Consider the following 11990-nt stretch of genomic DNA (forward strand, 5'->3'; position numbering starts at 1 on the left):
TCTATCTATCTATCTATCTATCTATCTATCTATCTATCTATCTATCTATCTATCTATCTATCTATCTATCTATCTATCTATCTATCTATCTATCTTTTTGCTAAATACCTTAAGGTAAGTAAAATTGGATGGATGAAACTATAAACAAGACATTTTCAAGTCTTTCCATGAATCCTCAAATGGATTTATGTCTGGACTTTGACTAGGCCTTTCTAAAAAAATTATATATATATATATCTTATGATCCACTTTTCATTGTGGCTCTAGATTAGAACAATGTCTTGCCTGAGATTGAATCTCCTGTGCAGACTCAAGTCATTTTTTGGCCTTTTTTCAGCTTTTCTTCCAGGACCGCCCTTAAAGTTCCAGCCATTTTGCCCATCAGCATTGACCAGGTTCCCAAAAATGTCATTGCTGAAGAGTAGCGTCTGCATGACTCTGCCAACGCCTTGCTTTCATGTGGGGATGATGTGTTTTCAGCGTGACGAGCAGATTTAGTGTTCCGCTAGAGTTTGGTATACAGGCCAGAAAGTCCAGTTTTCAACTCGAGCACCTTTGACTATGTGCTGGCGATGTACCCTAAATTACTAGTTATAAAGTGTAAGTAGTGTGATTTCTTTTGACCTTTTTTTTTTAGCACTGGATTTCTGCACTCTTCAATACATTGCAATTTGTTTCCCCCCCCTGAGTTTTGAAACTCTGTAGCTCCTCCACTATTACTACAAGCCTCTTGATTAACGCTCTTCTCACTCTTAGATCTTAGTGATTCTGTTTGTTCACCAAAGTCGTCTAACAAATCTGTGAGGCATTCACAGAGCAGCTGGCTTTACTCAAACATTTCATGACACACAGATGGACTTTGTTTCCTTCTAAAAGTCAGATCGACTTGGTTTTATTTCGGGAGATCAGAGTAAGCGCACAACCATTTTGTTTAATTTTCCGTTTAAAACAATTTAAATTTTGCAACACTTTATTTTGCCAAACTATGTAAAATCACAATAAGCTACACTGATGTTTGTGGTTATAATGCAACAAAATTTGAACCAGTTCAAGATTTATGAAGTACAGACATTTTTTTTAAGCTAATGTCTAATCTTGTAGCTCTTGTTTAAATGTGATGTAAGGTATGTAGATCACTATGATTCATATCTAGTTCAGTTCAGTAAATTAAACTGCAAATAAATATCAAATCTAATCTGTATGACACCTGCAAGCTATCCATGCGTAAAAATTGGTAGAACACCTGGGACCTTCAACATACACTGTGTTGAGACTCTGTCTACAGCAGAAAAGAACAGACCGACATAAAACCAAAAAGAATCAACTAGATAAAGAGGAAGATGTTCTCTGCACACTTTTACAACAACTCTCTTTCTCGATGTCAATAAAAATATGACATCGAGTCATTTAATCTGGCAGAGGATTTCTAGAGAATTTAAATAAAAAATCTTCACTATGTATTTCATCTTTCAGTTTCACAACAATGAGAAATGTGCATGTAAAATTAATAACATGACACAACTTTGAATGGTTAAAAGCTTGATCTTAAATGTTATACATTTCCTGTAGAACTCCAAATTGTAGCTAATTGGATCGAAAACGTTGGGAGATTAACAGCGGCTCCAGAAATGATTGGAAATTGGTGTGATGTGAATAAACTTGCAGATTCTCAGCCGTTGCATTGATTGATGCGGCTTTTGTCAAAACCCTTTCTCTGTTATAATCTGTTGGACTTTGAGTTTAGCTTGATCATTTTGGTTTCAGAATCTTGTGTTTCCTTTTATTCTTCTGTTTTTGGTTACTAGTGTTACTCTTTTATTTCAGTGCCTGAGTCACCTAGTCTCTAATATCTGCTCCCATCTGTTCATTCCCTCATCTGTGGAGCATCAAAGTGCCCAATATAAATACTTCTTGGTTCAGGTACTCCATGTCAGACCCTCTGTTGTTTGCACCCTGCTGTTTACAGTCTGTTCCTGGCTAATAAGTTCTGGTAATTGAAGTCATCTTTATTTCCACAATGCTTCTGCTATCCTAGTTTCTGTAAGTGGATCCTCAGCTACACCCAAAACATAACAGTGTACAATTCCATAATTTCTAACTTTTTAACTTTTGTTGTTTGATTACTTACTTTTTTATTACTTGCCCTATGACTTTTTTCTTACAGTTCTTCCCTCTCCTCTTCACCCAATAACATTCTTTAYGTCTTCCTTCCGGATTGATTCCCTAATTCAACGCTGCTTTTCTTCTTTCCCAGACTCCCTGCAGCACATCCTGGGGGACTATGGACTGGTAAGGCCGATCAGTGTGGATGCAGAGGGCCGCTTTCTGTCACATGCCGTCTCGGCTGGTCGCGTGGCAGCGGGGCAGTCCCGTAGGCGCCGGAAGAGGGAGGTAGGAGAAGGCAACGATGAGTGGGAAGGACCTAGAGGAGCCGAGGAGAACGGAGAGTACCAAGCCGGTCAGGAGAGGCTTTACTACAACGTCACCGTCTTCGGCCGGGAGTTCCACCTGCGCCTGCGCCACAACGCCAGGCTGGTGGCCCCCGGAGCCAAGATGGAGTGGCACGACGACCGTGACAGCATTCGGTACTCTGAGCCCCTGCATGACGAGTGCCTGTACGTGGGGGACATCACAGACACACCGGGAGGCACCGTGGCTCTCAGCAACTGTGACGGACTGGTGAGTGGACAAGCACCTGCACGTGTGTGATGAGTGGATGTGGGGCTCGCCACGAAAGCATCTGGCAAAACACGAGGTGACACAGGAGAGCGCAAAACCCATCCAAATGGATTGGGTTACTCTAGGGCTGCACAATACATCACAAGTATATCATTAAAACAGCAACAGGAAGATAAAGAGATGAGGTGATCAAGTCATTTAGGAACCACAGCTATCCTGTGTCAAGGCCAAAACAGCAGATGTTGTCTGGAAGGAACTTTTTCAATAATACCTTCTTCTTTAAATCTAAATGATATTTTATGTTTTCCAGTAGCTGAATTGCACACTCATTTTTTAGGGACATTAACACATTTTAATTAATCTTTTTATTACTTTTTATTTATTATTCATCTCAAGTCATATAGTTATCACATCATTCACCAATATTACTGCATATTGCATGTTTTCCTAGGTTTCTCTATGGTGTGAGCTCCTTCTCCTGTCACATCCACTCCTTACAACTCTAGGCCTGTCGTGAGATAAAGCTGAATCATGTTTTAGCCTCTTCAATCTCCTCAATATACTGAAGGAGTTTTCAAAGAAGTACATCAATATTTCTCTAATAATCTCATATTAGGCATAAACAGGTATGAAGTTCTTACAGTTTGATCACTTTGAGCATTATTAAAGTGATAATGCTCACTTTATTAAATTAATGCATAACGTAATTGCATTAATTTAATACCGCAGACAGGTTTGCTGGGATAGTGATACGTCTTACGGATTTTAAGCATTTTTTTTTAACATCCTGTCATGTTTTTTGATGCCCTCCTACTTTGAATACTGTGTGTGAGTTGGAGTCGAACATGTGGAGTGTTAACCTGCATCAGAGCATTTCTTTTGCTGCTTTGTATTTTTCACATATTTTAGCATCAACTGTTTGATCCACCCTGGAATGAAATTTGAATGCTCTTTGTTTGCCGTCTAGTGGTCAGATGATTTTTGTGTACTACTCAGAAAGTAGGTCATGTCGTCAGTTTAACTTTCCGTTTCAATCACAGTTTTGGTGACAGAAGTTTTGCATGATTTTTATTTTTCTTTATTGGGTCTTTGGTGCCATGTTTCAGTAGCAGTTGTGCAATTATTGTAACAGTGGCACACATTTGCAATATACATGGTGTATCTATGTGATGGGATTTTTAAACATTGAACTAGTGATCAAATGTGTCATAAATCCATGTTGAGTTGTCTAGCATGCCTTTCTACACAACTGAAATGCAAGAACAAATATGAAATAGTGTGGTGGGAGCATTAGCAAAATTGATGGGTGACACTTTTTTAGTTCCTTCACTTTGACTGTCCATGTTTCTTTGTGACCAGAAAAGTGTCCAAAAAGCAGAACTTGTCTTCCATGATTAAAAACATTAAAACGTTGAAAACAAATAGTCTTGTCTCAGCCAGATAACTGGTGGTAACAGGTGGCAGAGAGACAATAATGTATTCCTCTACCCTCCAAATTATAGTGTTGAATCCAACAAAAATGAAGGAATTAAAAGATTTACCCAATTTATGCGTCAAAAATGCTAGGACGCGCATAAATTGGGTAAATAATTTGGGGAAATAAATAAATAAAACAAAGAGTGAATCAGAATATATGCAGTCTCAGCTTTTTGAGTTGTATTTGGCTTCATTTCGATGCAAGCAGAGAGAGCGGACCAATAACGATCAGTCCAACAACACTCAGGATTTAAACTGCCCCCATGAAATGTTTTGTTGCCCAACAGTTGCTCAAATAACTTTTAATAGATGGAAGGAGAAAAAAAAGAGAAGGATATGGCAAACTGTTGGTGAATGACTGTCAGTGAGGGAGCGAAGTGAGATGTACACAGTGTGAAGACTGTGCACAGGAACTGAGATGAGAAGATGAGGAGAGACAGACCCAGTGCTAAAGGAAGAGGTGGAAGGGACGACTGTACGAGATGAGCCTAAGGCAGTGCAGGAGGAAAAAGGAAGGTAAATATGGAAGCATTATGCGAAAAAAAAAGGAGGATATGTACAGGAAGTGTTCAGTTTGGGGAGAGGTGGGGGGCGGGGGAGTGTCCTCTCATTAGGGAAATGGTTCATTAGTCAGTCAAATCAGCCCACCATTGAAGCTGAGCGGCAGCAACTGGATCCATTTAGGGTTGAGGACACTGGGGACTGAGTGAGCAGCTGAGAGAGCAGGCAAGAAGCCAGAACAGGACTGGCCTGACATGCCCACTTAGCTTGATACCAGCCAGCGGCACCTCACCGCTGTTGCTTCTTGTTCTGCATTGTCCTTTCAGGCCTTATTGGCAATGTCTGGAAAAGCTTGCTGCTAAAGCAAAGTTGTAGCAGATCACAGATCCTGTCAGTACCAATCATTAGTTTGTTAACTGCACTCTCTCTTGTTCCACATATCCAAAGGATTTATTAACACATGTAAATTTCCTATCGTTTGCATGCAGGAACAGGTTCAGCTGAGTATAAATGTCTGCAGAGAAGGAATTTTTTACTTTTTTTTTTTTGGAGGTTATGGGGACGGGAAAAAGGACCACACTTCACTACTTCAAAAGCGTGTAGCATCTTTGAAGGCAGGATGTTGAGTTAAACAAGGATTTAAATGTTTTGTCAGCAGTTTTTGTTTGTCGTCTGCTGCGTGTTGGCTGCAGGGCTTTAGAGGTGGGCTCATGTTACGGAGGTGTCACCGTTTAAAACGTGAGAGGCCTTACTTTCTTTGAGACTCTGGCTCACCTCAGGCCAGAGCACCTTGGATTTTAACGATCAATTTTAAATTCTTTAACAGCAAATATCCGTGGGCAGTTTTTGTTACATCTCCTGTATTGGCCCTGTGATGTATAGAGACACAGTTACACATGACAGTTTCTCATTCTTTATGATTGAATTTTGTCTCACTTTTAATTCCAGGTCATTTTATTACCAATAATTACTCGTGTTGTCTGTCTTTCTATTTTACTCTTTCATTTCATTTTGGTTATTCGATTGTGTGTTTCTAGTGCTTAAATGTCCAAATCACTTTGAGTGACGCTTGACTGCATGAGAAGTGCTGTAGAAACGTAGCTTGGATGGATGAATGGGTAAAAATAAAATGCTCCACAACATCTTATTCACAAAGTTGAATGGATTTGATTCAAGTTTGTAGCAATATTAAGGAAGATTAGGTTGGCTGGGACTCTTTCATAAATGTGTTTTTCCCGTGGTTTTAGAAAAATGTTTGCGTTTTTGGAGTGATGTTAGTGGCTCCATACAAATGACACCAACAAAAGCTTCTGAATGTCTAAAATGTATTATTCAATGAAGGTTTGTACATTTTGAGTAGATGAGAAGCAATATTTTTCAAGGTTACAAAGAAATAAAGCTATCTTTAATAAAAAAAAAACTATTTAGTGGAATTGTGTGGTTGTGAAATTGAGGAAAGTTGATCTCAGATACAATAATAAAATCCTAGAAATGGTTTCTCATTGCAGACGGGAGAGGATTAGCGAAGAGAAATTGGACCAGAACCAGGATCTGAATTCCTTTCGTCTCCGTGTGTTTGCTTAGAGACGCTGTTGATTGTTCTGGCCTGATTCTGTGCACATTCGGGTTTGTATCTTTTGTCGCAAAGATTGGATTGATGGCTGTGGTTATGACGACATTGCGGTTTATGTTTTAATGACGGATACTTATTTTACTGTGAGACGCATCTCGACATGCTGAAAATGACGAATTCATTTTCACTTCAAACACTTCGTCTTTTCTCATTCCACTCCTCTAAGACGTGCTGCTTTGAAGGAACTCAGTTTTCTACTTAAAGTTTTAAGTTTTTGCCCAGTTTCTGAGAACATGTCGTTAGAGCATGTTCCCCAACCTCTTTGTTGAGTTTTCTCCATTATGTAGTCGTGACTCTTCGAGGTAAAGTATCCTTGAAGTAGATAAAGCACAGTGAGAAATGCTCTATTCAGAGACATAAGTGTATTACTCTATTTTGATTTATTATGAACTCCAAAGTATTTGACCTGATATAAAAAAAGAATAAATTATGAGTCAAACACAAGAATTGAATGGGCAAGTTGGTAATAAAGTTACATGACTCAGCCTCTTGAATTTCCACAGAATCATCTTTTACGCTTCAACTCTAAAATAAGAGTTTGTCAGTTTACTCGTGCAGACTTCGACAGGTGAAATGTGTACATTAAAATAACATTTTATTGCAATTCTATAGCTTTGAGTTGAACATTTTTGCGAAACCCAATGTCTATTTTGATTTCAAACAATTCAATGTGGAAAAATCCTACATTAAGAAATTATTGTTTTAATCTGAAACACTGGTGGGACCATTACAGATACTCCTAACGATCCAGAGGCATTTAAAAAAAAAAGTCATGTCTTTGAATCATTTGAAGTGAATTAGTTGATTAGCTTCTCTTGAGCATAAATGACACGGCACACACGATTTATCTTAGTCACCAAAACACTAGAAAGAGGGCCTATAATTATGTTTCCACTGAATCAGGAGGCTGGTCACAGGGGTTAAAAGAAAACTAATGCTCACTGTAAGAGCCGAAACAATCTCCTTGTGGTCAACAAGTTTCCATAAAACCAACAGAAAATCTCTGCAAGCAGATCTGTTCTGTGGGACGCCGAGCAGAAAAGAAAACAAAAAACCTTTTCTGTCTTACCATTACTAACMTAAAAATGTACACACATAGATGAAAATGAAACGAAGGTATTTAGCATCAACAGAAATAAATTATTATGTGAAAAACCACGTTAGGTCTATTGTAAACCATAACGAGGGATGTGTGATGCTGCGGGTCTGTTTCTCTTCGAAAACAGACCTTCTCATGGTGTCTACACCTATGGTCCAATGACGGCTAGAGATGTTTTGCCCAATTTATTTATTTTTGTTSTTGTTTCCATGAAGTGACATCACATTTAAAAGTCAAAGTACTTTTTGTAGTTGAAAAATCTGGTATTAAAGTAGGTTCTGCTTTTAAAAAAAAGTTTGGGAACCTCTGTAGAGCTACATATTGTCCAAACAGTACAAGACCCCATTTTCTGTATGCTTCAACTTTGTGAAATGTATTATAACTCAATATTCTCCTTTTGCCCAAAGGAAGTTGAGTAAAGTATTAATAGCAGGAGTACCACTGGCTTAAACAGAACATTGTATTTCATCTTATTTTCTAAAAAACAACAAAAAAAATAGTTTCTTAACATTGAATGTTTTGCCAAATGAATAAATATACTGAAATTAAAGTGTAGCTTTTATTACATTTTCTGTATACGCTTATGCTACTGCAGAAAAAGATGATGTTGTTTAAGTACCTACAAAATAGTCCACTTCTGTATAAAGAAAATATTCTGTTTCTCAGTGCCTTATTCGTCAGATATCAACCTATACTTCGAGGACTTGATGTTCTTTTAGACGCACCAGAGTAACCATTGGATTCTGAGCATTAATGTGCCAGTTACAGTGTGAACAGAGTCTTACAGGGAAATGAAGGGCTGCACAAATCGACTATGGAGAGGACTGATATATTTAACAATACGTTTCATAGAGGGCGTGTGTTACCACTCATCTTTGTCTTTACAGCTGCAAATCAGGTGGGTGCACACCTGGATGATTAAATACTGCTCTGGTGCASACATTTGCTGCTTGTTGCATCCCCAAATAAATGCACAGTATACATGCATCAAATACGCTTCGTGCACCCGCCTTGTTGCATTTGCCCCGTGGTTCCCCTCGTTCTTTCTATTTCTTGGCCAGCAGCAAAGCGGAAGGACTCTCCTAATGATGGTATTAAAAGAGTCAGGAAAATGACAGAGAAGGTGAAAGACAAAAGAATGTAGGAGATAGCTTCTTGCTTCCTCACACCCACAGATTCAGAGCTTCAGCAAAGAAAAAAAAAAAAAACGGAAGAAAAAAAAAGAGAGACAGCGAGAGGAGAGACAGTGTTCCTTTATGAGCACTCTGTCTGTTTTTAGCAACAGCTCTTCTCCTGTGCAATGATCAGACAAGTGCTGTTCGGGGTTAAGGGTATTGCCCATCATCTATGCAGAAAGTTTACAGCTGTCAAAATCTCTCCGTGGTTTTTCATTAGCATAAATTATCTCAAGTTGATTACTCTTTAGCCCTTATTCCACACAGGCGATACTCTTGTATTCTTTTCCTTGCTGTGAATGTTGTGCGTCTGATTAGCACACAGCATGGATGCCGGAAGGCAGCACTGTGACTTTGTGCTTGCATTGAAAACACTCTGACATAAATGGCAAAGAGAAATGCCAAAGAATTGACAGGTTGTTTATTGATTCATTTTCTTTTGGGTTGGAAACATTGTTTTTTAACACAGAAGCAGCCCACTCGGCGTTTCAAAGCTTTCCTGGAGCATACAGGCCCCGAGGAAGACGCTACCAATTTGCTAATGTCACAAAGATGGATGAGGCCAACGTTTTCTTAACTCTTGTCTAAGGCTGTACAGATACAGAACTTAATTTATGCAGAACATTTCATTAATCGTAGATTCCATTTTTTTTTTTTACTGAATATTTCCAGTTTGGGTTTGTGCAAGTGTTGCTTCATATTGGTAGGGAGCCATTTCGTTCAAGTTAAATAACACTATTTAATATTTAAATATTCCGTTAAGCAAAATAAACATAAAGCATTTTTTTTGCACCTTATTTGTTTAGTTTTAATTTATCTGAAGATTTTTTTTTTTCAAGCCTTAAAGGGACGCAGCCTCGCACGTTACACTCTCATGCAGATGCCCTGAATTTCATTAAAACTCCACCCCCAAGTTTGAATGTAAGACATGAAATAAAAATCCTGCCATAAAAAACCTTGAAATTAAAATGATGCTACGAAAATAAATCCTTGAAATGCATAAAGTAGCTTACAAAAAAAAGTCACGACATAAAAAACCATTATGAAGTGAATAAATAAACAATGAAATAAATAAGAGTCTGATTTGCAAACTGATGTAGCAGATCCATGGATGTTTGGTCAAATCTGGACCCCACTCTTCAGCTTCAGGTTTTAGGTGTATAAGCTGCTTGATATTTGGTTTTCACTTAGTTGTGGTTTAGGTTTGACCCTAATTGTTGCACACATTAAGAAAAGTGTTATTTATATCTTAATTCCTTTAACTGTGTTAACATCGACCTGAAATTATCATCGTATCTTTTTACTCACTGCACTTTAGGGGGGTTGTAAATGCCTTTAAAAACTTTAACTTCATTTTTACATTAGAGCAATTCAACATTAGATTGATTTGCAGTACAAGTCTGCTTAACTAAACGTTATTATCACTGAATCAACTTGGCATATCTAAAAGTCCACCATCATCTGAGCCTGACCAGATGTCGGCAGCAAAGTTTGCAGACTTGCACACTTTTCCTAGTGTATTAAAGACTTGATCTGACAGCTTACTTGTGGTGCACTTAAAGGGAAAGTACATTTTCAGCGGCTCATCAGCTTTGTCAGTCAAAAGCTCTCTAAATTAAGCATTGCTTTAGCTTCTTCTTTTCTCGTATGACCTTCCTACCCAGCAATTTCTCTCTCTTTTTTTTTTGTAAACGCTAACGGCTATAAACGTTTTGTGGCATTTATCTATAAAACTGCCATGCAGTTGCACTAAAATATAAACTGCTTTTTATATGAATACTTAAGTATTCCCATAAACAAGTTAACAAGTCAAATTTGTAATACATTTTGGATCGTGGCAGTGGTGGTGTGAACTCATAAAAACTTGTGTTTAAACTCATTCTGGTGATTTGCTGCCCTGCATGGAGTCACCCTTCCAAACAGATGGGCTCACTGTGAAGAAAATATAACTTTCACCTCTGTGCAAATATTAATAGTGCAAGAATTATTACACTTGATTGAAAGCCTAAACTGATAAGAGTAATTTTGCTGTTTTCTGTTGAGGCTTCCTGTTATCTACTGAATGTCTTGCTCTCTAAGAACCAAGCTGTTTGTGATGTTTTTATTTCCATTTATTTTTTATTTTTTTCAAAGGCAAAGAACAAGTTTTACATTTGTTTCTAAATTTAGTTCTAAGGCAAGTAACTTGGATTGAATTAGATAAGATTGATTAGAATATGCACTGAAATTGATTATTTTGATTTGTTCAAAGATTTACAAGGATAAGGATAAGTTAGTGAACATAATTATCCTATTAAGTGAATTTTAAGCTTGGATAACATTAAGTATTAAATTGCCTTTCTCAGCCACTTGCTTGCATGTCTGCTGAGATCTCAATCGTGCCACAGTTTGTCGATGGAGGTGAACGCCAGTTCCTTTAAAATAATCAGAATCGCAATAAATTGTGTCAGTGCCACTTGCCCCAGCCTGCAGCCCATGGAGCATGCTCAGTCATTACCTCCACATTAGGAGTTAATAGAAAAGGCAGCTGTGTGCCGAGCCAAGCCATATATCCATCCAGCCGACCCAGCAGCTAAGCCTGGTCAGGCGTAGCGGCTCTGGGCCCTGCAGTGTGTTATTCCTCCCTGGGTCACACGATAAGCAGCTCTCAGCTATAATCAGCTCAAATTGAAATGATGACATCAATTATAGCACAACACACAGCTGTTATTGACCCTAGCCCTGCCTGGCTGTAAAACAAACAAACAAAAAAAATTATMAATAGAAGAAGGAAAAAAAAAACAAAACAGTGGAGTGAGGCCTGCAGGAACCACAGGGCTGGAGGGAGAGCCTGGTACACTGGGTAAGAGGCCAGTGTACGGCATGAATGAAGTGTGGGAGAAGGAGAGAGAGAGACAGAGAGAGAGAGATATGCCCCCTGGTATCTGATTGCAGTGTAGCTCTACTCAAACATACAATTACTCAATCTGGAGCTATTATCAGAATCAGAGGAAACGGCGGAGTGCGAGCGAGAGAGACATGGAGTAAACTCATTCTGAGGAATGTTACACTGAGCAAACGAGTGCTTTTACCAGAGCTGTGATTACTGCCACTCACTCCATGCACTTAACCAGCCCCCTCGCCGCTCTTCCTCCCCTCGCTCTCTGTCATTCACACAGGGCTTCCTCCGTTTATCTGAGTGCTTCAAATAATAGGACTCTCTACAGAAAATAGAGCAGTGGAACCCCAACAATTTAAGGGAAATACCTCTGTGATGTCATAATACAAGTGGGTTATTGTTATACTCCTTACTCTACAGCGGATGTGGCAGTGGGGAAGATTTACACACGCACATGTATGTATGTATGTATGTATGTATGTATGTATGTATGTATGTATGTATGTATGTATGTATGTATGTATGTATGTATGTATGTATGTATGTATG

The 11990-nt window shown here is 38.5% G+C and overlaps 1 protein-coding gene and 1 long non-coding RNA gene across 6 annotated transcripts in view; one reads left to right on the plus strand and one right to left on the minus strand.

Annotated features, from left to right (window-relative positions):
• LOC103471261 (A disintegrin and metalloproteinase with thrombospondin motifs 2-like) overlaps positions 1–11990 on the plus strand; it is a 128285-nt gene that overhangs the window by 1893 nt on the left and 114402 nt on the right. For all 5 annotated transcript variants that reach the window (XM_017307183.1, XM_017307184.1, XM_008420140.2 and 2 more), the window contains exon 2: positions 2255–2679. In XM_017307183.1, coding sequence (XP_017162672.1) covers positions 2255–2679 — 425 coding nt within the window. The remainder of the gene's footprint in view (positions 1–2254; positions 2680–11990) is intronic.
• The window catches only part of LOC103471260 (uncharacterized), a 33087-nt gene continuing 23444 nt past the window's right edge, over positions 2348–11990 (minus strand). Inside the window, exon 3 of the long non-coding RNA XR_534612.1 lies at positions 2348–2422. This is a non-coding gene — a long non-coding RNA (uncharacterized LOC103471260). The remainder of the gene's footprint in view (positions 2423–11990) is intronic.

This window comes from Poecilia reticulata, linkage group LG10 (genome assembly GCF_000633615.1).
Source record: "Poecilia reticulata strain Guanapo linkage group LG10, Guppy_female_1.0+MT, whole genome shotgun sequence".
NCBI classification, from domain to species: domain Eukaryota; kingdom Metazoa; phylum Chordata; class Actinopteri; order Cyprinodontiformes; family Poeciliidae; genus Poecilia; species Poecilia reticulata.